This window comes from Symphodus melops (genome assembly GCF_947650265.1).
Source record: "Symphodus melops genome assembly, chromosome: 21".
Lineage (NCBI taxonomy): Eukaryota > Metazoa > Chordata > Actinopteri > Labriformes > Labridae > Symphodus > Symphodus melops.
In genome coordinates this window covers 11900090-11927798 of record NC_136711.1, presented here as the reverse complement: position 1 = coordinate 11927798, position 27709 = coordinate 11900090, and the positions used below count along the sequence as shown (strand labels likewise).

Here is a 27709-nt window from a genome sequence, read left to right as displayed (position 1 = left end):
TCTTTTTTCAGCTTATTTGAGGTAAGGTAGGAGTGGCAATAAGTGAAGTAAGTCTACCCAGACTTACCTTCGAGGCCATATGGTTTATCCTCCCTCCAGTTAGCTTTTGGTCTACCCCGCAGTCTCCTACTTTACCAATTGTGTTTGCCATGGAAAACCTCCAAAAAGAGGTTTCCAGAAGGCATCCCAATCAGATGCTTGAACCACTCAAGCATCATGGTTGTCCACCACTCTTTTCGGTTTAAAAGAGTAGTGTCTGTTCTTTGAGTTCCCCCTGAATGTCTGGGCTCCTTAACCTATTTCTAAGGCTGAAATCAGCCACTCACCAGAGAAACTCATTTTGGCTACTTGTATTGTGATCCTCATCTTATGGTCACTACCTATAGCTTATGATCATCGGTGAAGGTTGGAACAAAGATCGTCAGGTAAAAAAGCTTTGCTTTCAGGGTCAGCTCCTCTTCACCAGGACTGTCCAACAATGCCCAAATTACTGCCATCACAGTCCACCTTGCACTCACTTGTGAACAAGAACTCAAGATACTTAAAATTCGTCACTTGGGGAAATGACTCAATTCCCACACGGAGAGAGTAATCCACTCTTTCCATGCAGGGGACCATGGTTTCAGGAGTTGAGGTTCTGAATCTAACCCTCATCCCAGCTGCTTTGTACTCAACTACCAACTGCCCCACTGCCTGCTGGAGGTCCCAGTCTAAGGGAGCCCCCTGTATATTTTGCAAAAGGTAGAGATGAGATTTCGAGGCTCCTAAACTGGAAACCCTTCACACTTCAGATGCACTTTTATATCCTGGCTATGAAAACCACAAACAGAATAGTGACAATAGGCAGCCCTGCAACCAACACTCGAAACGTGTCTGACTGTTGCGCTGAGGATGCAGACACAGCTCCCACTTTGGTCAGGGGACTGGATGGCTTATAGCAATGGCCCTGGGAACCCATATCCCTGCAGTAGCCCCCAAAGGACATAGTAATAAGCCTTCTACAAGTCCACCAAAACACAAGTGGACTGGATTGGAAAACTTCCATTGGAACTAATTTTATCAAACTAGTATTTCAAAGACTCAATGTAGAAAACACAGTCTTGAGATTTCTTATAGCCTCTACAGGGGCTCCATACCTTCAGGTTACCAATATGCCCTCAATTATGTCATATACACAATATTTAAATTTAATTAAACCATAGTATATGTCTCTTAATGCTTAAGGGAATTTAATTAACTAGGCTCATCAGCATGTCTCTGGGCATATTGGATGAGGAATCATTATGCCTCTATTTTTATTCAGCCTGTTTTCATTGAGATTCCTCTTGTATGAAAATATAACATATGGATTGGAAAGTTAATCTCTAAAGCACATTGCATTACAAGTAAGTGTAAGGTGGTTTACATTGAGGGTAAAAACACAGAAATACATAATAAAAACGGTTATTCAAATAATTATTAATAAGAACAGATAATAAAACTCATACCATACACATCACTTACCCTGAATCGCAATCAAACACCATTTTAAGCAAATACAACCATGTTACAAGTGATAGCATTTACTACTACACAATTACTATTCCTGTGCTTGGTAGAAAAGATAGGTTTGGCTTTAAAGGTACCTCAGGTACTACAGTAAATAAAGGCCCGCTCAATTCTGGGTACAGCTAAAAGACCACCACGTGATGACGTGATGAGTTGGGTTGTACGCTGTGAGCAAGTAAGAAATATATTTGGGAGCTGAACCACCGAGTGTCTTTTGGAGTTTCAAGGTGATTCTGGAGGCTACTGTATTGTACATGGGAGCCAATTACATATTTTAAGGACCGAGTTACATGTTTTTTACATGTCAGGACTGGCTGCTGAATGTTAAAAAAAGTTGGAAGTGTTTATCAGATTGTTTGGATAGGCAGAGCATTACAGCAATGTAAGTTCAACCTGGTTGAAATAATGTTTGGAAAAATGTGTTGGGATCACTTTGGGATATGAATGAAATTACTGTGTGTTCGTGTCTGTGAGTGTGTGTGTTTGTGTGTCTGAGTGTGTGGGTCTGTATCGAGCATCCTTCTTTGGGAAAAGGATCAAGGGAGATTTATACTTTAAAAATGCATTTCAGCTAAACTCTCATACACATAACCACACAATAACATTTTTCCTCAACTGTGGTTTGAAGTTATTGGGAGTTTTAAAGTGGAATGTTCCTCTGAGAAACAATGAATCCATTTATTGAAATTCCAGTAAAACCTCTAAGAACAGATGCCATTTATGTTATACAAGCAGTTTGTGTCCATAAAACAGTGATCTGCTGAAGCCTCTGTTTCTTGTCTCCTTCTATTACTTACTCTTCTTTATGTGTCAATCTGTGTTGGGCATACTAACCACCTACTATCTTCTTACATATGACTTTTAACAATTTAACATTTTAACAAGCCATCACTCCCATATGTGGCCTCATTGGGACGACAACAACGACATGTATACAGTATGTCACATATAAAGGATGGCTACTTTTGGCGTTCGAAGGCTGATATTTACTGACACAAAAATAAATCTAAACTAGCCGAAGCTCATGAATCAGAAACCACAGTTAACTTGTTTTGGTTTTTGTGTTTTAGGCTACATTTACTTTTTGTAAAATCACTGTCACTGTCCTTCCTGCTGTATCATTAGCGATAAAATACAACCTCTCACAGCAGCTTTCTTCGCTTCTCCTTGTTCCCTGCTCTGTGATATACATTAGTATTCCAGCACATTGATGGCCTATTGTGCTCAATTGCTGAGCAAATTGCTCAATCAGTCGTCTGCAGATTGGATTTGCTCTTGACACTGTGTGGTGTAAATACTCTGCTGATACATTTCCTACCAAGTGAAACATACAATGCACATTTACTAAGACCAAATAATAGGGTGACAGGATAGGATATTTGATGATATGAAAAGGATCCCATTGTAACATGTAGTGACCTAAATGTTTACACAAAGGGCTAAAGCTCGGTCCCTTGATGGTTATCAGCTGTATAGCATAATTATATAGTGTTAAGCATAAAATCTGAGCTTTGAAGAATATTTCCATTGAGATTTAAAAACTGTACCAGAATCAGTACTGAAATCCATAACAATATGCGTGAAGTATACCAATACCAGTAGGGATACCAGCACCCAACTAAAAAAAGAAGATTCAGATAATTTTTTGTGTTACTATGACAAAAAAACAATAATGTTCTGCCAACCAAATGTTTAATGCTAGTCAAACCTAGTAAAATGTCAGTAATCAGTGTTTGTGTACCAATATAGCCAATCGTTTTTTTTATACCACAGAACTATAAAAGGATTACTTCATATCATATCATATAATATTCAAGTCTAAGTATCAGAATCAGTGTTGAAACATCTCCAATTGCCAGTGAACCAAAAAGCTGCTTCAGCTTTACACTTCAACCAATACTCCGTAAATCTGTCGACCATTGTTATGCCACAGTAAAATATTCACTCTACTGCACCCTGAATCGTAGCGGAAACAAGCTACCAGAGGCTCCTCATCTGCTGAAGGCGGCCCTCAAACAGCCATAGAGACAGGATCTCTGGCAAAAATGCACTGACACACAATCACAGCCGTGACATTTCTGAGCATCATACTCGCCCACACCAGTGTAACCCCCGTCGACACCCGAGAAGGCCCCCCTACAGCTCTTTGTTGTCTAACACTCAGCGGGTACAGATGCCTCTGTGCAGACAAAGATGGCATCGTCTCCGCTTGTTTGATGGTTATTTCATTTAAAGTGTCAATCCAGGGGTAGAGACACTAGCATTTGGTCAGAGTCAGCGAGGGGGGGGGGCTTGTTACCAGGCTCTTTGAAGCATCAGAGGCTGTAATTTGTTGGACGGGGGTTGTCAGAGGCCAGATGCAAGAAGGGAATACTGATGACACAGTGACCTCTCAAGCTGGGATGTTGTAGTGTGATCTAAAGTGGGTGTAAACAGTGATGATCAAAAGGCCTTTAATTGTGTCACAGTTAATTTTGAGCAATATGCCCCCGAGGGTTAGGGTTAGGATTTTAGAGCACTTAAGAGGCATCTGGCATGATTTAATAAAACATCTTCTCCAATTGTACATGGGGAAAAATATCATCAGGAATATTTCTCCATTATATTTATCACATATAACTTGATAATAATATAAATATGATAAGCAGTATAAGTTTAACATTCAACAATAGTTTATTGTCTCACATTTAAGTTGGCTCTATAAAGTTCAGATTTTTTTTAAAGTGTCTCTCCAGTGATCTCAGCATACAGTAGTCAAAATGTCTCAAAGAACTCCAAGCTAGTTTCTCCAGTGTTAGCGTCATTAGGCTTATTTTAAAAAGATTTTTCCAGTTGCGAAAATAACCACAGAAGTCCTCTCCTGTCTTGAAACAAACAAAGGCTGTGATGAAAAAAAAAGAAAAGAAAAACTTAAAAACAAGACAAGCCAAACTGCTGTCACAAGGGGCAGGAGAGCAGTAGTTCAGGGTTTGATTTGGAAACCAAAGGAGGTTGCTTGTTCAAGTCCCAGTTCGGACCAAACCTGGAAATTGGTAGTCGGCTCACTTACTGAGCCAAGCCAACTTGGGGCCTTTGAGCAAGGCACTGGACCCCCAGCTTGCTGGACGCCCCTTCATGTACAGCCTTCTCAGACTCTCCATTAATAGATGTCCATACGATCCGATGTGTGTCGCATGTCTCAACATGTCTGTGTGTAAAATTGAATTTCCCCTTTTTGGATTAGTAAAGAATATGTTCTTATTCGAAGGACGTCAGCTTGTTTTAGACTCCATTTATTTTCTATAGCTAACAAGTTGTTGTTGTTGTTTGTTTTTTTTACCTGGAGTTGCATTAAGTGCATAGAACTTCTCTTCTCCAAAATCAAAAGCACTCACTGACTAAAAGATGTGTTTTTCTCCAGCTGAACAGCAGATACAGGGTGTCAATTAAGAGAGATGCAAGTAGCGCTGCTGCTAAGTTCCTTATTTGACGCACCGTTAGCCTTTCTGTTTCTTTTTTTAAACAGTTTTCTCATCTCTGGGAGTTTTGTCAATCCATTCTGGGCAAAACTGGCTCACATTCATATAAAACTTATATTTATAAAACTTCTATATGTTCCCTGCTATCTTCAACGAGCCGATGACGAGTTTTAAAGTCACAACAAATGTCATCCAACAGAGACGTTCAAAATATTTAGATATTTCCAGGCTGTGAGACCTCGCCTTCCATAAGGTAACATCTTCGGTCTGCAATAACATCATTACATGACTAACATAATATTCTGTTGAATTCAAAGTAGAGAGAAAGAGCCCCTTTTCAGCAGGTACTCTATCCTGCTGTGCAGAGAGAAGTGAGATAGCACACAAGACGAAATCATTTTTATCTTCTTGTCTTAATATATTGCCACTAATGTGAATCACCTGCTTTCTTTTTTATTGAGGAGTACTATACCGCACAATGAACTCCCACTGAGAATGTTATTAATAGTTTTTTTGTTGAGAAGATTGATGGTGCTATGTGTAATATCTCTTCTCTCTTTCTCTTGGCATTATACTCTGCTGCACTCTACACATTTAAGTCGGCTCTCTACCATCACAAGGGAACAATATGTGCTGTTTATATTGTAATGACATCAATCAAAACCTTTTGTTTTGCTTATTTATGGAATTGAATGTCTTTATTAGCATTATACGATTGTACAGAGGCTGTATACTAACAACACTCTACAAATGGAGAATTCACAGAGGTGCATGTGGTTCCTTAATAATCAGTCCTTTTGAATCTGTTATATGTGATGATCATATTTCACATGTGAAGAAAAGGTGGTAAAAAAAAAAACACTCGCCTGGAGATCTACCTCCTAATCCTCTCCCATCCAACAAACAAAACTTTTCATTACTTCTTACTTTTTGCCTTTGAAAGTTTCAAGTTTATTTTCCCAAACCTAACTCACATGACATATCTATGACGCAATTGTTTTTTGATATGAGAGCAATGATCGTCGTCACGTAAGGCGTTGATTTTGTGATCCACTTACTATTTGCACCAAGATGACAGCAGCAGGAAGCAGTGAGGGACAGATGTAGCTTTAGTTTAACGCAGTAGATTTTGGATCAATAAGACTGATAAACTGATTTCTTATGTTGTCAGCATGAAGAACAATTTCTGATGATTGGGCCTCACTTTGTAGACGGTTGAATATTGCCTTTATCTATTGGAAAGTCTGAGAAACCCTTATTTATATTAAGGCCATAATGACTAGTGGTTGAAGTAATATTGATGGGATAAAAGGAGAGAGGGAACCAGGGCTGATGATACAGGTGTTTAAAATAAAAATTGAGCAGATTGCCAACAATGTTTGTTTCATGACTTCTTTTGGTGTAAGACCATTTTCTCCCATGTTTGACACTGAAAACAAGTCAAAGTTTGTTCAGGTGACTTCATCTGCCCAATAAAAAACATATTTTCTGTATTTTCTGAATCAGCAGTGTACTTGATTCCAGCATCAAATTCATTTGACACAACAAATAAACATTGGCTACTTACAACTGTTCCTGTGGCACATTATTTGCAGATGTGCCGATGTCTGTCAACAGGGCCGATACTGATACTAAATCAATTCACCCCAAGCCAAATGCAAAGTAAGAAGTCAAACGACTTGTGACAAAGTCGTACAATTTGTGTCAGGATTTGGTTTTGATGGATGGGGAGATAAAAACCCCCCAAAAAAAACACATTGAAAGAGGACTTCAACCCAAAAGGCTGAGATACATCTGCTGTGTGAAAAAAGGCAGAGAGAAGCCGTTGAGAAACAAGAAGTTAAGTCATGGGTAGCATCACTTCATTTTGTTCAAGGAACCACCAGCTTCTGTAAAACTTGCCAAATAATGTTAGTGCATTGACTTCTGCCAGCCACTGTAGCCCTGTTGATGGTTACAGAACTGGTGGGTACAGAAAAAAACTGAAGAACTGGTGGGTACTGAAACTTTTAATTTTGAGCAGCATGTTTCTGAGCCCACTCACCAAAAAGGCCATATTTTAGACTTAGTTTTTACGCTTGGCCTAGACATTTTAAATCTGTCTGTAAATGATGTTCATTTGAGTGATCATAGTCTTGTTCTGTTTGATCTGCACTTTTGTCCTGAGCCCAAGCCTTCAACAGTCAGGTCTCAGAGGCGTGTTATCACTGCTAATACTGCAGATAGTTTCTCTCATTTATTTGATCCTGTCTTGGTCATGAACTGTCTCGATGTGGATGATCTCACTCACTGTTTTAACAATCACTGTGTAGAAATTCTGAACCAGGTGGCTCCTGTTAAAACAAACTCCTCTACCAGGGAAAAAGCTCGCCCGTGGACTAATGAAGACATCCTAAATCTAAAGAGACTATGTCGAAAGACTGAACGCCTGTGGAAATCCACTAACCTTGAGGTGCACAGGCTCTACCTCAAGGACCTTGTGTCTTCATACAATGTGATGGTCGAAAATGCCAGATCCGAGTATATCCACCAACTGGTAGCACTAAATAAGAAAAACCCCAAAGTGTTATTTGAAACGATAAACTCACTTGTATGTCCTGCTGCCCCAGTTACCCCCGTGTTTTGTGAAGCTGACAGCAATGCCTTTTTGAGATTCTTCACAAACAAGATAAAGATAATCAAGGACAACATCCCGCCCCCTCTTCGTGTTACCCCTGCTGTTTCTGAGCCTGTCTCCAGCTTGTGGTCCTTGTTTAGGACTGTGACGGTTGCTGATATTTCAGCAGTGGTGTCTAAGATGAAGCCCTCCTCTTGCTCATCTGACGTCCTTCCCTGTAGGCTTTTTAAAAAAGTGTTTGGGGAAATCGGCCCGTGTGTGACCAAAATGGTTAACCTGTCTTTGTCCACTGGTGTGTTTCCTACTGCATTCAAACATGCCATAGTGGAGCCATTACTAAAAAAAGCAGGCCTAGACCAAACAGATCTTAATAGCTTTAGGCCTATTTCTAAGCTCCCTTTCATGTCAAAGATCCTTGAGAAGGTGGTCTGTAATCAGTTGACCCTTTTCCTGGATCAAAGCAGCATCCATGAACCGCTTCAGTCCGGTTTCCGTAAGCAACACTCCACGGAAACGGCCTTACTGAAAGTGTCCAGCGACATTATGATGGCTGCTGACTCTGGAAAGTTCACGGTCCTGGTTCTCTTGGACCTGTCCGCAGCTTTCGACACTGTAGACCATCAGATACTGCTGAGAAGACTGAGGGATCAAGTTGGACTGTCGGGTTCAGTTCTAAAATGGTTCTCTTCTTATCTAACTGGACGAAGCTTCAATGTAACAGCCAACCAAATAAGGTCGGAGTCTGCGGACCTGCTGTGTGGTGTGCCTCAAGGTTCCGTCTTGGGTCCTGTCTTGTTTTTGCTGTATTTGATCCCTCTAGGAGAGATCATACGAAGGTTCGATGATGTTTCTTTCCACCTATTTGCTGACGATATCCAGCTGTACTGCTCTTTTAAGCCGTCCGAGATCCAGAAGCTGAGCTCCCTACGTCTTTGTCTGATGGAAATCAAACAATGGCTCAGCGAAAATTCTCTGCAGCTCAATGCTGAGAAAACAGAAACATTGATTCTCGCCCCTGATGACTCAATTCCAGGGATTAAGCAGTTCTTGGGGGACCTAGGCCAGTCCGTGAAGCCTAGTCTTAGAAACCTGGGAGTTATTTTCGACAAAGACATGTCTTTAGTCCAGCACTGTAAACAGCTGTCAAGGAACTGCTTCTTTCAACTGAGGAAGATCTCCAAACTTAGAAACATGGTTTCGCAGAATGATTTGGAGCTCATTATCCATGCCTTTGTGTCTTCACGTTTAGACTATTGCAATAGTTTGTTTTCTTGTCTTAACAAGAAAGAGCTCTCTAGACTGCAATTAATTCAAAATTCTGCAGCAAGAATTCTGACCCGCACAAATAGGAGGTCCCACATATCCCCTGTTCTGAAAGACCTTCACTGGCTGCCAGTGTCTTTTAGGTTCAGGTTTAAAATCCTGGTTCTGGCCTTCAGAGCCCTACATGGTCAGGCTCCCTCTTACCTTAGTGAGCTGATCCAGCTTTACGCTCCTGTGCGAGCGCTGAGGTCTATGGATCAGAACCTGATGAAGGTCCCTCGAGCTCATTATCACACTAGAGGTGACCGGTCTTTCCAGGTCGTTGCTCCGAGCCTCTGGAATGAACTTCCATCATCCTTGCGCTCAATTGATTCAGTTGTCACTTTCAAGAGTCAACTGAAAACGTTTTTATTTGTCCAGGCTTTTAATTAGTCTCTTTTAGGGCTGCTATGATTTTTGTACTGTCTGTGTATTGCTTGTGATGTTTTTAAACCCTGTTTGTGAAGCACTTTGTGGCCCCTGCCTGCGAAAAGTGCTATATAAATAAATTTTACTTTACTTTACTTACTTTACTTTACTTTACAGTGGGGCGTTCAATTCTATGAATTACTATGGACTAATAAGGGACCCTTTACTGGTCCACTTGCATATACTGTAAACCTGTGGATGCTCAAGTAAAGTTGGGATACTATGGATGCTCCATAAACAGCAGCAGCAGCATCCAGTGACACGTTAGATTTATGGTGAGTAGCTTGGCAGTTAAGCAAACAGGCAGCACGCAGTGAAAGAGTAAGCTGAGTTCTGATGGCATAAATACACCTCCATAATGAAAAGAGTGAATTGGATGCTGAAGGAATTTACTGTGGGTGAACTTTTGTAATAAAGGGATATGTTATTCAAGGACATGCTTTTACAGGGTCTCGGTTTTTAGGAAGAACAGAGGAATGTGCTACAATTTATCATAATTGGCACACACACTAGCAGGCCTAATGAACACCTTTGTCGGATTTAGTTCATTTGCTTCTCGACAGATTGTCTTCCTCTGTGTCCGCTGGCTGTCCTGCAGTATCTGTGTGGGTCCCACTCGGTCTGTGTCCGTCAGCGTGGGTTACTCTCAGTCTGTTCGTCTGCTCACGTCGCTCTCAGTTTACGTCTTGCTGTGAGCATCTTACTGCAGTGGCACCTGTCTGTGCTCATTGTTATCCTTTCTCTGTGTGTCAGCGCTCACTCCAAGCTGTTGGGGGTCTTTCTGTCAGCAAATCAAGGTAACACACAGCTTGCTAAAGGTCACAGGGCCAAAATGTTGTTGTGGCCCAACACACTAAAGTAAAACTCAAATCAGTGGTTTTCTTGTACTGAGCTTTTCTTTTTTTTTTTCTTTCTTTTTTTTTTAAGCGTTTTACTATTTTTTAATGAAAATGAACAGAAATCAATCCTTAATTCAGCCGTTTTAATGTCAAATTCAGTGAAACAACGTTTAATTAAATGTTTCATTAAAATGTTTAGTTAAAGCCACGTATTGAAAAAGAAAAGCCTTACGGTGTTACATTTTGATTTCTGATCTTTAGGAAAGCTGATTTCTTCTAACTACACAAGACACAAACGCATGTATCAGATCTGTGGTTAAACATTAGCTGAATCTTAAACAGTCTGCTCATTGTTGAGGATGGTGTTTGATGTGGAGCAGCTGGAGGATTGTAGCAGTTGTCAAAAACTCTGACCATCTTCACAAACAGATCGGAATTACAGACGATGAGGATCAATGGAACGTCTTATCTCCAGTCTTTGAAAAAGTACTAACTTGTAACTTAAAATGCAGCTTTTCCTTTTGAATTTGCTACATTTTGGGTCGCCAATAAATTCTAGAGTTTTTTTTTTTTTTTTAATTCTACTTCATGTCATAGACAAGAGGTTTTTGCTGCTCACAGTTTCCTTTGAGACACACCTGAAAGCACCCGTTTGAAAGCAGGGATCACTTTGTTGAGGAGTTCATCTTGATGATCAAAAGGAGAACATGTTGCAGGTGTCATCTTTAACAACTGTTCCCTGTTTTACAATGAGAAGAGCCGAGCTTCCATGTTTCTTTATTCCTATGCACAAATGTGAAACATAATCTAAACTCCAATTACCGTTCCCCTTCACTTTCAGATCATTTTAAAATTTTAGATCACATTTTGGATTTTTTTTATTTCTCCAAGCATCTTTGACAGACTTATTTATTTTTACTTTTTTTAAAAAACAGTTAATTTTAAAGAGCAGTTTTGAATTATAGCTGTGTGCTATGTGTCAACTCCTCTAGTTCAGTCATTGACTGTAACATCTTGGCTGCATGTCTGTATATTAGTTTTGGAGATTTTTTAGGATAATATTCGACAAAGCAAATTGCTATTTGTACATGTGTCAATCAAAAAGTCCCTTTTTGTACAAATGGCTGTCAAGTTTTGTATCAGCTTTATTTAGTCTTGGTGTCTTTAATGGTCAAAACAAGTGATTCCCAGCTTGCACAATGTTTTAAATACAGGATGTTGGAGCAAAATACTTGACTCAAGGCTTCAAAAAGGCAGTTGACAGACCAAAGGATGATGTAACATGGGTTACGTCTATTATTTATAGTCTGTGCATATTACAGACCTGTCTGGAAAGAAAGGGGTTACCTGAGGAACGGTTTGTGACCAGCTACCTTGCTTACCACCCATTCTCTATTACTGTCCATTATAGCTTTTTTTTTCTTCTTGAGACAATTTTCTGTTGTTAATGATAACATTTTTTAATTAAGAACATATTTTCTAAAAAAAAAAAAAAAAAAAAAAATTAATACTAACATCTGTTGACAGCTTTCAAATTGTGGGTTTCTGTTTTTGCAACACTATAATTAGATCGTAAATCTATACTGGACAGGCAGCATGGTGGGAAGTCTGGATGAGCCTCTTTCCATTTTTGGAGTCACTGGAGACTCTAAACGGCCTTTCTTTCCTGGCTCTTTAATGTTTTGGCTTTGACATTCTCTGCCTCCCGCCCAGTAAATACTGGGTACATTCCAGTCCACTAAAACCCTGAAAGAGAATTAGCAAAGAGAAAAAAGGCATTAAGTGTCCAAGGGCTTCCCCTTTGTATAAATGGGTTGGAGTGGGGGTGCATGAATTCTTTAATACCCCAAGCATTATTGCCACTTAGCTTTCCGCTCATTTCCTACAGCTCAGCTACAATAACAAACAGCACCAGAACGACAGCTCCAAAAAGGAATCTTACTGTTAAAGATGTAATGAATGATGACATATTCAACCACATTGTATCCGTGTCTTCACTTAAAGGCGTTTCCCGTATGAATACACTGTTGAGGGGATACTGGAAGGCGAGGAGGATCTGCTCCTACAAGTAAAGCAGCGTCCTGTGAGGAAAGATATATCGCCGGGCAGGATAGAGAGACAATGCTTGGTGAGTCATACAGATAGTGAAAAGCCATATTAGCAGGGGTTGAATTGACATACAGTGCATGCTGCAGCACACCAGTTCACCTGCTTAAGTATGAGAAATTCTTATAAGGCTACTCAATTACTGTCTGTATGAATAAATGAACAAGGCTCTTACCTCGTTGAATTCTTACTGTCTGATAAAACCCAAAGCAAAGCAGTACTCGGCTTCGACTTTGATGCAAGGGTCATCCTTAGGTTCAGTTTGATGGGAAGCAGAATATCAAACATTTTAGTTGTTCTGGTTTGTGCACTCCTTTTTAAGAACCACAGACAATGAGATTTAGAGAATAGTTGTGCTTGTGGTTATATTCTGTTAATAGTGCATGGCGCATTTGTGTTAGAGTAAATTTTTCTCATTATTTAACAGTTGTAGGCTACATTATAGTCTTGATTGAATGTGATGTAACTGATAAGCCATTGGATGGCCTCGCAGAGTAAACTGAAGGAACAAGTTCAGCAATAAGAAACAAACTACCCTAACGTTAGCAGCATTGGCCCCAGCCTTGAATGATATTAGCCCTTTAGATTGCCCATTTCTGCTTCTGTGGCATCCCACATTCACTATTGATGCCTGTAATAGGGGACAAAGTGACCCAATCAATCAATCAATCAAAGTTTATTTCTATGGCACATTTAAAACAACCTCTGTGCCGCCATCAGAGGTAGTAACAGAAGGTTGATAGTAATGTTACAGGGGCGAGACAGGATCAGTGGCGCCATTGAGGGAAAACATCACTGAGTAATTAGTGAGATTTAATGAATGTAAAAATGGCGATGCTTCATAACAGCAATGTTGAAGAATCACACTACGTAAAGGGCTATTGTGTCTCTAACTAGAGAAACTTTGCTTCTAAGCATGGATCTGTAACTTGTGTTTTTTGTCAGTTTGAACATTACAGTTACATTACTTTAAATATACACGTGATATGTGACAGGAAACAGAGTTGCTGACATTTAGTTTTTGTAAGCCCCATACTGTCACTGTTTGCCATTGAAACATAAAATGTTTTGAAATACTTTCTTTGTAAAGTAAATTGTTGAGTTCCTCACTCATATGTAAGAGTCTGCTTCGTGTTCCTCATTTCCAATGATTCTGGTAATCGACAGACATTATGAAACAGCCGTTTATGATTTGTAATACAGGAAAACACCAACACAACGGACACTTTTCTGAGGCCAAATTGCCTCAAAATTAACCAAACACTGCATCCAAACAGAACAGGTGTGTGGGAACCATTGTAGCTTTGCTTGGCGAGGTCTTTGTTTCATTTAAATGAGCATCATTTACATATAATGCCAATGCTTTGAAGCAGCTTAATGTCCCATTGGTATTAGGGCCAATTTTTTGTAGTCCCACATGTTTTGATGAGAGCCCACTGAGTAGTCCACATGTCTCCATTTAACAGCATTGTATCTGTTGTTGCGCAGTCTAAACAAGTAGCGAGTGTCATCTGCTGAACTGGCAGTATCTCATATCGTTTATCTGTCTTTTGATTTATGTACCCACTCTGCTGCTGCACCGTAGTTCTTATCTTTCATCAAAAGCACATCACAGACTTTTCCTACCGGCTGAACATCTGCAGCAGTTCAAACCATCACAGGCTTCTCATCTACATTCTTCTGATATCATGGGCCTGTATAGAACTACCCTGTTGTTCATTTCATAGGATGCGTCACCTGACGTTCATTTCAAAATGTCACTTTGTTTTTTCCCCCTCAGTCATTCTGAAAAGTGATGAAGTGTTTTCCCCGTTGCTTTCAATTACTCCAAAACAAACGTGATTGTTCGAATAGAATTAATTAGTGTTTGCGAATTCCTCCGGGATCACATTATGTAGGGAGTGGGGTGACATCTGAACTGCCAGGCGCATTCATTTAAATTTTTGTGCAGCGTGAAACTCAAGGATTGATTTGAATATTTTTTAAAAAATCTTAGAAAAAGCAGCAAATTAAACAGATTAAGAATGTGTAGTCCTTCTTATAACGCTTAAGCATGATTTACAGGCTTTCAAAGAAATGATTTAACCTCTTAAGCACTTTGATCATAATATTCACTAGTATTAAGATCTTGGCGCTGCATTAACAAAAATCTGCTCACAGATGCAGCGTCAGACGAAACACTTCAATGTGGGGTGTTAAGAAAGAAAATTATTTTCCTTAGCAAAGCAGTTTTGCTGTTGGAAAAAAAGAATTTATGCACCATAGAAAGAAGCTGCCCAAGGGATCGCCCTAGGAACTTAAAACTGGTAACACTACTAGTTCTCAGTAATGGAAATTTAAGGGGAAATTGAAGTAAAAAAATTCTAGTGCCTCAAAGAAAAAACTAAACAGAAGATACAATTGAGAGGCTTATTCAGGTTTTTTTTCTTCTTTTGGGTGGGGGGACTTCTACAGCAATGTTTCTTTTATACAGGAAGAGTACAATTTATCCAGTCAATGATAACTGAACAAGGAAACACTTCATATGTTGTTGGGGGGGGCAGGTAGAGGCAGGTAATCTCTTGTTCAATACTGTAGAGTGAACAACTGTCTCCGGCTGCAAACTAAAGTGTGAAATACTATCACTAACTCTGGGCTGAAACAATACAGTGGTATCTCAGTGAGAACTGGAGTAGTATTGAAGTTGCTCGTATGCCACATCTGCGTCGTCCCTTCTCCCTCCTCAGCAGGGAAATGTCTACTCCAGCTCCTTGTCAATCATCTTGATGAGGTATTTTATTTAAGATAGTTTGTCACCTGAGGCTGAGCTAAGCGCCATCTGTACTGCTAGGAACACATAGGCATACTGTATGCACGGGTGATATGCATAAAAATGAAGAAATAATGCTGAGGTTCACTCACAGCATTGTATGTCCCATGATTTGATGAACATTGGGCCTAAGGAGTTATTTTCTTCTTTCCTTCTTTTCTAATCCAAACAACCATAAACATCTTGAATATTAAGACGTATTGCTTGTTAATGGAAGAAAGACATTTATTACCGTGGATAGATACATGAATGTATGTATGTATGTATGTATCCATCAATGTCCATCAATCAATGTGCTATTGTGTAAAGAGATCCAGCATTATTTCCCCTATACACAGTGGTAAGAAATGTCATTTGAACAGGCAGAAACATCAAGCAGGACCAGACTTATTGCTAGACAGCCATCTGCTGAAACATTATGAGCCAAGAAAATGGAAGATTGGAGGGGCAGAACTAGAAATATGAAATGAGACAAACAAACAGACTGGGCAACGTACAAAAAGCAACAAAATACTAGTTCTAAGGTCTTTTGCCTATTCAGAACAGCAAAAAAAACTCCACATGAGGAATCATTACCATGGATGGTCATTAGACTAAGAGTAATGTCAATACATCCTGCAGTTAACGTGCAGCTTTGGCCTTGTTTGCTCATGACCGCATAAATTTAAAGCATGGGTTAGCCTAGAAATGAACTGTCCCTGAATCTAATAATTATGTGCTACTCATGTGAAGACACTAAATGCAAGATTCAAAACAGCCAATTTAAAGCAGTTATTTTATTAATAATGTTTGACTTTTGTAATTTAATTTTCTTTATACAAGCTCTGATAGCAAAACAAGACTTTATTATGACAGGTCAATGCAGAGAAATAAAAGGGTCAATTTCTTTCATATAAAAACAAAGAGAAAAACATGGGGGAGAGAAAAACACAACCTCTGCCATAGCTCAATTTGCGTTGTGCAGCTGTAATCCCTTTTGACACATATAGATGCAAATGAAGGGCATGGTAATGCATTGTAAACATATTATTGTAGATGCTCTAACTGCTTGGTAATTATAATAGAGGTAAACACATGTGCATGTAGGCCATATCTTTCAGCCATCAAAAACTGCACATTATTATAATAATTATATACATGTACAAAATCTCTATAGTTGACCATTGAGGATTCATGGTCAAAGCAGCTAAGATATTTTTCCAAGAGAAATGGTATTTAAATGTTGAATCATGAATCTCTGAAGTCGCCTCCAGCTTTCTTCCTTGTGTAATCAGATATCACAATACACACATTGTATCACGTCAACTAAAAATGGCTCAGCTGTTGTACTGTGGTAGCTTGATTGATTAGAATTGTATTATTTAAGAAAAGACATCAGTCTTGCCAGACAACATCTCATGTCTGTGTTGAAGCTGTTTATGGCTGGCACCTTGTCACAGGCTGGATATCTCTATTAAAATCCAACAACAAGCCAAATGAAATTCAGTCTATTGTAGCAAGAGTTTATCTTGTTGAAATTTCCATTTAAAACGTGTGTATTAAAGATTTGGATTTTGGATTAAAAAAATAAGCCAAATTTGATTTTGGGTTTAAAAACAAGCTGCAGTTACATATTTTTGGTTACTCAAGGCTAACTAGTAGTTAGCTACAGCTAAAGCTTCAGTTTTAAAGTTTCCTGAAAGTAAAGTTTATTGACATCCAACATGTTGTACAAATAAGTACATTAATAAGATAAAGGTCAAACTAAATCATAATATCATGGCACAATGTAACAACCAACAAGCTAGTACTGTTAACTATTCAGAGCCTAGCTTAGCAAGGTGGCTACAACTGCTGTCTCTAGCACTGACTGAATTAAAGTGACAGTCTCAGTGACATCACCAATTGCTTTATGAAGAGGTGTTACAGTATGAAGTCCAACAATGGCTGTTGCCATAATGGTAACGCCATCTCCATCTAACTTCCAATCAGTCTGGGAACACTCTGAGGTGGAGCTAAGCCTTACAGCTACAGTGAAACCATTTTTCTTCACACAATGTAAACACGTGTAAAATATGTAATTCATCTGTAGAGCACGTCATACAAATGTAAACTCAATACTACAAACACAAAACCAACATTAAAAAAATGATTTAAATCAGGATCCTGCATTCCATACAACTATACACCTGAGCACATGACCATTCACCTATAGTTTACACGTGCATGCACGCGCACACGCAGGCACGTGCACAGGCGCGTGCACACACAAAGATGAACTATCAGCCAAAGGCAGCAGAGAAAAGCAATACTTTTAGACTGCTCTGAAGAGAAATTAAAGTTTCGATAGACCTCAGGTCAGCAGGAAGTTTGTTCCACAGAACGGAATCATTAATTAGATCAACATGCCCATACCTGCTGATCTGAGGGATCTAAGTGGGCTGAAGTCATTGAGCAAGGCAGAAAGATATTTTGAAAGTAGCCTTCTCTCCATTCTCCACCCCCTCCCCTCTGTGCTCCCTCAAAAGCCCTGCCCCTCACTTACATGCACTTGCACCATTGGTCCAGAAGAAGATTTTAGCTCATTATTTGAGTTTGGACTCGTGCATGCATGGAGTAGAGAGGCTTGATTGGTTTATAAAAAACGAGACATGTATGTATGTTTACGACATTTTTACAGGCTTACAGTTGCTACGGATGACAGATTTTCTTTGTTCCTTTTCAAAGCACATAAGATCTTAATTACTGTCAGGACATAAAGACAATTTCAACCAAAAACTTAAAAAGTATATCTGGAGGAAATTACCTACCCCACCTTCAAGGTACCTTACAATTTAATGCTTTGTGGACAAAAAGTAATGTTTTGAATTTAATTGTATATATATATATATATATATATATATATATATATATATATATATATATATATACACAATTTTATATACATATAGATTTTTCAGAATAGGTGTCATGTGTTTTACTTTCCTTGTCCCTGTTGGCACTCAAAAATTTGTGCCTTTATGTAATCAAAATGCATGCATTAAGAAAAAAAACTCAGTCACATTTTTTTGTTTGATGTGGTTGACGTCACTGAAAAAAAGTTCTCTTCTATAACTTATTCCAACATTTGATCACAGATTCTTTTGAGTCTAAAGTGAAAACAAAGAAGACAAATCAAACTACCGTCAAACTCCAAGAACTATGACACTGGTTGATCATCCTGAAAGCGCATAGGATCAAGTTGTATGCCTTCCAAATTTTGTTTTTCATGTTACAAGCGTTTTTCCTTTAAAAAGCAGCAATGAGGATGACAAAACAGATGAAAGAACTATTATACTGAATGAATAAATAAGAAGTAAATCTCGAAAGAAAGGCTAGATTCCATCAGCCAAGTTTACATCAAATATTCAGAGCAGAAGAAGAAGAATGGTGAAACAACTGACTGTTTGACGTGTTTTCATTCAAGCCCTTAAACAGGGTTATCCTCATTAATGCCCTTCTGTGCCCTGTGTGTGCGTAATCAGTGATAAATGTTTAATAAAAGATAGTGTTGTGTAAACTCATGACAGCTCACAAAGAAAGCCAGCTTTAATGTATAATGCAGACCAGACTGAATAATCAAAATATAACATGTGGAGAAATGTGATAAGACACGAGAATGTGAAAATCTAGGGCTCCAAACATCATGCACAATCTGTCACATTAGTAAGACACCAAGATGTACTTTGCAGCTGTACTACAGCATCATATGCAAATAACCATCATGCCAGGGAGAATAATTTCCCCTCCAGCCTTCACTATGGCAATGGAGTTTATCATAGGCCATCAACATGTCTGGAAAGGTTGGAGGAAGGCTACGGGGAAGACTCTATGTTACCTCCACCACTGCTATTTATGGAGCTTATGAAAGCTCTACCTAATAGCGAGTGAAAAAATGACCTTAATGTCTGAAATACCAAAAAATGAAACGCAAAAGCAACTACATTGTATTTTTTTTATAGAAAGACTAAATATTCAAATTGACTACCAATTGTGTTACTCTCTCTCGCCTCTCCAAAAGCACAGCCCGGTTGGTTGTTATTTAGAGATTCATTTATTTGACCTCCAATTTTTTGTGTGCTTGTGTGACTGTGTGAAAGGGGGGGTGGGGGGGTGGGGTGCAGAGAATGCTGGCAGTGATACAGTACAACAGTTCAAGTGTTTTCGGAGGTCATTACTGATACTGGTATCAGTATCAGAATCGCCATTGTTGTAACTCCATTTCAATGCTTTTAAAGTGATAAATACATCGAAACTGAAAGATCATGTAACCTTAGACGATCTTGGACAACCATAAATTAACTGCATTATGGGACGCAAGAAAGCCTTATGCTTTTATTACACGTCCTGTGTGCAGAGGCCATTGTCCTCCAAGTGAGCGGCCACCTCCAACCCTAAGTGTTCTCCCTCTCTAATCCCAGTTTCCTACTCTACTCCTTCTCCTTTCTTGTGAATAAGTGAACAGGTTGACATTGATAGAGTTATAAACAACAATCATTTTTAACAGTTACTGCAAAAAAAAGCAGATATAATACCATTACATTTTAATTTGGGAACTTTAGCCTTACGGGCCATATCAGCAGTGACTTTGGCTACTTTCAGCACTAAACCCCACATGTTCCTGGTTAAAGGCGCCACAGACTTAAAGAGAGGTTAAGCCTCCCAGGCGAGTCAGAGCTGTGGTACCTGTGTTTTGCTCTGCTGCCTCGATTAATTCAGCACTTGATAGTATGAGCCATCCGCTGCATAGCAAAATGGTTAACTCGTAAGAAATGGCTCACAGTCTTGCATTTATTCTCTTTTAGCATCTTTGTGTGGGAGAGATTGTGGCCCACAAGCTGTGTCCCAATTTCATACTTTATGCTAATTCGAACAGGGTGTTCACACTCCTCAGGATACTGAAAACATGTCAGTTTACATATTTAATGTGTGGGAATTTTCGATGCGCAGTTGATGAACGCTGATATCAGAGAACTCAATGCATAAAGAAGGAAGCGGGAAACCTTTGAACAAACAGTGTTTGAAACTTCTTATATGCCTACCGTTAAATCTTGTCTGCCCCTTTCCATGAAGATAATTATCAGAGAATGACCGATATGTCATTTATTTTCATTAGTATTGTAAGCCCCAAAACATATCCGTAGCCTATGACCAATAAATCAATAACAACATATATTGTCTGAAATGGGCTGATATCAAATGTTTTTTTAACCAAATGAGTAATTCAGAAGACCATTCCTTGCCATGAGTTTAACATTTTTTATTGTTTTATTTTGGCTAAGCCAACGTCCTGCTCACAGGTTTATAAGGTTATATAATTTATGGAAGACTGTAAGTAGAACCTGCACAGAGGACAATTGCTCCCAGTGCTACTTAGAAACAACTTGGACATGGTGGATATGTGGAATGGTTAATTATCATTATCTTTTGTATATCATTTTTTAAAATCTAGATGTTATTTTGGGGGGAAAAAATTTAGTTAGTCAAGCTCATTTGCCTCATACTGTTCCAACAAGACTTCCTGTTCTTGTACCTTTCTTTTAACTATGTTTAAACTGTGAACAATGTATTTCCGATGTTCTGTCTAGATGTTATGCCTTGTCAAATAACACAACCATAGCACAAAACATAAGCAGAGGCTCTCCAAATGCCTTATCAAATAATGCTACAATTACCAAAAAATGACATGAATTCACTACTCACTCCATTTGCATTGTCAGAGTATCTGGATGAAGTTTTGGTACTGGACTGTTGAAGATTTCAGCGGTAGCATATCTCAAGTGACAATAATCTCCAATCAAATAATGCTCGAAGTACAGAAACACTTTAAAAAAAAACACTATTTGCTGCATTTGTACTTTAAAAAAACTGGGAGGGGCAGACATTTTGAAGCACTTTATGGATCTTTGGACTGTTTGTGTTGTAATTTTATGATTGGGAGAGCCCAGTCGAATCCCCAAATGGAAAGGAAAATTAATCCAAAGGACTTTTTAGTTGTTTTTTAGTTGTCCGACAGATTGTGGCAGCTGTGTTGAATGGATCGTTAAATGGTTCACATGGACGGAATCACAGGAGTCTTATCTTTCTAGCTTAGTATTCAATTAGTGAAGATTACAAAAAAGCAGTTGTGTAAAATCGAAAAGATTTTCATTACAGATGTGTGTGTATTTTTTGAGTTTTTTTAGTCATCAGGGCCTTTCCATATAACTCAAATATATTGACTTTGCAAAAAGCTGATCGTTTTGTGACAGTACCTACCTATGAAACTTCAGTTCATATGAACAGAATTGACTGATATCAATAAGCTGATATCAAAAGTCTTTGTTAATGCATTTACTGTTAACTGCGTAAATTTACTGAGCCCAACTCTGCATACTCATGTATAGCATCCAGTAAGGAACTGAGGCTTGGCTGTCTTGCCTACAGTAGGTGTTCAATGGTGTAAATAATGTTTAATACCTAACAGTTAGGAGATAGGAGCTTTCTGTGGAGCTTCCAGATAAACAAGGATGGGCTGACAACAGAGAACCTTTATTGGTTTGGCAATTTCATTTTAACGAGTTTGTAGGAATAACAAATACTGTGAATCAGTTGTTTATGAGAGCAGTGATAAAGAAGGTGGAGGGACCCAAAGGACATAGACAAGTAGATGAAAGAGGCCCTGTTTTGGAAGTTTCACTGCATGAATATACAGCAGAAGAGCTGAAGCAGCAACACCAGCAGCACAATAAAATCCATGCACACAATCAGCGAGTCAGAGTGCTCATTGAAAAGAAGCACAGAGAGATTGTTCATGGCTACACACACCCAGATTGAGGTCTACATTAAAAAAGTCCAGCAATAAGATTTCCTTTTTGCTGATTTTTCACTTTCTCCTGCTTTAGTCGATTGTGACATAATAACATGCAGGCACCATGACTGAGTGAATTGTAAAAAGGCTTTGTCATACCTCTTTGCCTCATTCAATTCCTAAAGCCGGAGAAAACAACTCCGGAGACGTCTAATTCTGGCGGTCAAAGCAATCCATCAAAGAGAACCGGAGGCCACAAATCAATTTTTTTTCTCAAAGTAACTCAGAACAGTAATAGGGCATAAACTTCGGCTCCACTCAGAGTTTTATAAGAACACTCCACTGGAGGTGAGATACTGTAGAAAAGAGTGCTTCAGTTCCTTTTTTTCCCTCTGTTTTGTGTTTTCCTCTTGGATATAGATGAAATGCTGAATCCTGCACAGAGATAAAAGCTGCACAGGGAAACAGGAAATGAGCAGAAACACCAATCACACTTCCTTTTAACGCACCATATAAAAGGCCTTACCTCGAGTAATAACAAGATGTGCATGTACTACTGCAAGGTGGTAACAGAACAGTCGTCACTCCTTGGTCCTCAGACCAACCCTGGAAACACTTCAGTGGAAGAACCAACAAGTCTTCGGCTGAACTCAGAGACTCCTGTGACACTGTAGCTCTCTTTGTTTTGTTCCATTTTCCTCTTTTCAGCTTCAGTCTGCAGTCTAGTAGTGCTCAAACATGTGCTTTTGATGGGTGACATTTCTTGCTGGACGTGATGACATTTTATTCGGCGGTGAAAGGGATGTGATGATGAAATAGCCGCATTAAACACGCAGTAAATCATCAGGCAGACAGGTAGTGAAATGAATAACCAGCTTTTAAATGTGTTGTGAGGCAGAGCTCGGAGGCACGTGCGAGCTCTTGTGATCCATCGGGCCAAATGATGTCTCTGAAACAGCCGCTAGTGGTGAAAAGAATCACAAATCTCACGGTTCATTTTCTGTCACGTATCAGAATCCTTTCTCGTACGGGAAAAAGAGAAACAATATATACATTAGCTATGAGTCAAACTGTACATTTTAACAACACTACAAAAATGCATCTCTATGAACCTTAATAATGGAGGCGATCCTCAATTATATTCATTATGGGCAATATGTGCACTGCTCCAATTCCAGTACTAATAGTACAAGCAGGAGGTTGCTAACATTAAGTCAGTGATTGATGTTGTGTGCAGTCAGCAGCTCCAAGATAATAAGTAGGAAAGGTGTGAGAAAAGTTGAAGCAGCATTTTAAACTAAGTCAACACTTAATGCTTGAGCTTGACCTTCTATGAGCTGACCATTTCCTGAAATGTTAATGTTTTCCCTCCTCCCTAAAAAAAAAAAAAAAAACCCTCTTTGTTTTGAATGGGCCACCTTCAAAAGCTTTTTGTCCTTTTCATGCATCTTGTGTTTCTACTTGTTGGATTAATGTAATTTTTGACCTATGAAATAAATAAATCAAGTCCGTTCAAATGTTATCTCCTGCGAATAAAGAGCAACTTCTGGGAACAGAGCCTCTTTGATTCTTCCTCCAACTTCACATTAAACCCTCTGCTGACAACATCATGCAGTGTTAAAATGTAAAGCCACGCTCTGTATTTGTTGGATTTAAGATATTCAACATATAAAGCGTTTGTAATGTATGTATGGAATGGATCCTATTTAAGAAACATATGGCTTACAGTGTGCTTGGTCATTATACACGCTGAAGCTGCAATAGCTGAAAACACTGCATAAGCATATTGTCGAGAGTCTGTTAAGCTCATCTGGCAAGAGCTCAGCATTATCCCCATTAAGGTTCAGAGTTCACTGCCTACAATATGTTAGTAAATTAAATAGCCCATTAAAGTCCATTAAGTGGTGGAAAAGCAGAAAAACTAAAGACATAATATACAATTGTCCCTTGCTGCTGTTCATTGTTTTAAGGTTACTGAACTATGCCTCGAGTAAGCACTCAATTAAAAGTGAAATACGCCATCGAACAATAGAAAACTTTCTAAAATGAAAGAAAGAACTATGGAGCATCGAGGGTTGCTGAGGTTGTTCATTTCATGGACTTTGTACATTTTCAAACTGTTTGTGTGCCAATTACACTCAACATTCAGCATTCAAATATGGCTTTCTATTCCAAATGAACAATTTCAGATCAGGGCCTGGAGGGTTTGTTGAAACCTTTTCAGGACTCAATCAGGGAATAAAGCATGTTTTAAAAAGTCTTCATCCATCCATTCCATCCATTTTCTGCCGCTTATCCGGGGCCGGGTAGCGGGGGCAGCAGTCTAAGCAGAGACACCCAGACTTCCCTCACCCCAGACACCTCCTCCAGCTCTTCCGGTGGGACCCCGAGGTGTTCCCAAGCCAGCCGAGAGACATAGTCTCTCCAGCGTGTCCTGGGTCTACCCCGAGGCCTCCTCCCGGAGGGACATGCCCGGAACACCTCCCTAGGGTGGCGTCCAGGGGGCATCCGGACCAGATGCCCGAACCACCTCAACTGACTCCTCTCGATGTGAAGGAGTAACGGCTCTACTCCGAGCTCCTCCCTGGTGACCGAGCTCCTCACCCTATCTCTAAGGGTGCGCCCAGCCACCCTACGGAGGAAGCCCATTTCGTCCGCTTGTATCTGAGATCTCGTTCTTTCGGTCATGACCCAAAGCTCATGACCATAGGTGAGGGTAGGAACGAAGATCGACCGGTAAATCGAGAGCTTCGCCTTTCGGCTTAGCTCCTTCTTCACCACGACGGACCGGTACAGCGACCGCATGACTGCAGACGCCGCACCGATCCGTCTGTCGATCTCACGCTCCATCTTCCCCCCACTCGTGAACAAGACCCCGAGATACTTAAACTCCTCCACCTGGGGCAGGGACTCCCCACCGACCCGAAAGGGGCAAACCACCTTTTTCCGGTCGAGAACCATGGCCTCAGATTTAGAGGTGCTGATCCTCATCCCAGCCGCCTCACACTCGGTAGCGAACCGCCCCAGTGCGCGCTGGGGGTCCGGGTTCGATGGAGCCAACAAGACCACATCATCTGCAAAAAGCAGAGACGAGATCCTGTGGTCCCTGAACCGGGGTAAGTAAAAAGTCTTCAACATCTTAAAAACAGTGCAGTCGGGGCTTAAACGGAATATGCCCTGATGATTGTGAACAAATCTTTAAGTGGTAATTGTATCTCATTTGTCTGTTAAACGTCTTGTAGAAGTGTTCCCTTTTTCTGAGAAGAATGACATCTGAATATCTTTTGCATTGTTACAATACTTGGTCTGCAGCTTCGTTGAGTAACCTTAGAGCATGACAAAACCCTTCAGGAGTAACTGTGATTTCAGGCACAAGACTTCACTGAACGTTTTTTTTTCCCATTCCCAAGGAAGTGCTCAGTTATGATAAGAGACATTTAATGGAGACATTTTTAAAGCCTATTTTTATTTGAAAGGTTAACCCCCCCATCAACAATCCTACAGTTTCTGGAGAGGCTATTTTCAGGATTTAAACCAACATTCCCTCAGAGAGCCTCGTCTGGGCATGTTTACCTCATTTCAATTAGAGAAGCTTCTACTGCTGCCTGGCCAGAGTCCAGCATTGCACCGTTTTTAGATAATCCCAACAAAGTTTTGTTTTGGTTTTTTTCCTCATTTAAATCCTTTTGTTGAATCACCGTGCTTCTAAAAACAAAAGGTGCTCCTCAGATGAAAACCAGGGTTAAAAACACTTTCAGCCGTGTGTGAGGCAGCAGAGCTATGTTGCTGCTGCACAGGATCGAGTGTGATGTGGAAATTGGTTGCTGAAGTGGGAAGCAGAGCCAGACTTTACTCTACCTGGTAAATCAATGTGTTTGTTCATTTGTAGATAGAGCTCAAGGCGAGTGCTGTAGTGAAGGCTTGACGGGAGCAGTAAGAGTCTGCTATTGCTTGCAGCTTGTTGTCTTAAACAGGTACAGTATGTCACTGATGTACACTCATGTGTACAATAAATGGCAGGTGCTTGATCACTATGGGTAGAATTACTGTGGTTGCCTAGATATGTTGGTCTCAGCATGTGCTAGAACACAGATTGTTCCGTGTTTTTCATTGTCTAGTATCCCAGGGGTCAACAAACCGTACAACCAATTCGGCTACTTGTCCCTTTTTCTTTAATATGACACACTGGAGTGTTTCCAACATTACCGTCAATAACAGGCAGCACATCCTCATAGCTCCCAGAGTATTTCAAAAATGGGTACATTGATAAAAAGGTTGCTGTTTGGATAGGTTAAGTCTACAAACCACTTGCTTATCAAATCTTATGTATTTTTACCTCGCAAGTTTTAAGCCTCTTGACAAACCTTTATATTACGCTCACCTGTCAGTCAGGTCATTTATAGTATGGATAACACGTATCGTCTTCAAAATCAAAACAGGGACGCTTTAAAAAGTGTGTGCCAGTGATGACAATAGGTAATCAGATCTACTTATTTTGGCTTTTTTGTACCTGACTGTAAAGATTAATTGATGCTGTAAAAACAGCTTTTTCGCCTGTTATGTGCATGTGACTTCTGGTGTTTTCTGAAGCCAGCCTCAAGTGGACACTTGACAAACTGCAGGATTTTGCACTTCCACATTGGCTATAATGTTCAATACCGGAGGTTGCCACTTGTGACAAAAGAAGTGAAACACCTTTAATTAATATTAACCACAAAAAACATGAGTGATACATCTGAATGTTAAGAGCACAATTTTTTTTTTCTAATCTACAAAATACAACTTAAACATGCAGAGGAAGCTATCCACAAAATGATAAGATGAACTGCTCTGTCTGCAGGTGCTACTAAGTAACTTAAAATATGCTTGATGCCAGTTACGCCACATGACTTTTTGTTCAGAACTTTGACCGCACCAAAATGGACAGGTAACCTAGTGTGTGGGGTCAAAGCTCCACCCCAAATTTCTTTCATTTAGTTTAACACAATGTTTCCTCCCAAAGCTAGAATCTTAATTTTCCTGTCCAGTGTGGCTAATGATAGCAAAGCTAACATTACCAGCCTTCGATCCACTTCGCAGGTAAATGTGGTTGTTTTGCTTTCGCTGAGTGGTTTATATGCTACTATAACCCTGGACGGGCTACATACAACTTTATTTCCATTTTATAGATCAAAATATTGCCAAACTGCTCCAAAGAGATGCTATCCATTCACCATATACCATTTGGGTGTATAGAGCATTACGTCAACATAGCATAGTTGTAGCCATTAATTGGAGCTACAGCCCCTGTTATTGGTGGACAGCTGCTTTACAAACACATAGCATTTGACAGGTCTGAATTGCATTGTTATGTATAATATGTATTATTAGTTTAACTGACCAGTAATTCTAGTGCTGACTGGCGAGGGTGCCAATTAACCCATTTAACTGACTAATTGCACACATCCCTAGTTGTAATAAGACGTTTTAGACGCACCCTAAATGCTTGTATTTTGGGTGCACCTTTCCCCTCAGTGTAGTGATTTGCTTTGTTTCTCTCAGCACATAATGCTGTCGGATTTAGTTTGTATGCAGGTGGAGTTTCTCACTTCACTTTTCTGCCTTTAAAGACATCAAACAGTCTGTGATAGGTTATTATCAGAACTGCATGAGTAGTCAGTTTCTGGCTCTCTTGCAATATACCCTAATGAATAGTTATTTCGGGCCTGTGTGTGCGTTTGTCTGTGATGATAATGCAGATATATGAAAATCTGCTGGTTAATGACGACTTCAGTGAGTGGTACGAGACAGTTT

At 39.6% G+C, this 27709-nt stretch overlaps 1 protein-coding gene across 1 annotated transcript in view; it reads left to right on the top strand.

Moving 5' to 3' along the window:
* gfra1b (gdnf family receptor alpha 1b) overlaps positions 1-27709 on the top strand; it is a 74433-nt gene that overhangs the window by 9681 nt on the left and 37043 nt on the right. The window contains exon 2 of the mRNA XM_079333913.1: positions 12198-12321. Coding sequence (XP_079190039.1) covers positions 12315-12321 — 7 coding nt within the window. The 5' untranslated portion in view covers positions 12198-12314. The remainder of the gene's footprint in view (positions 1-12197; positions 12322-27709) is intronic.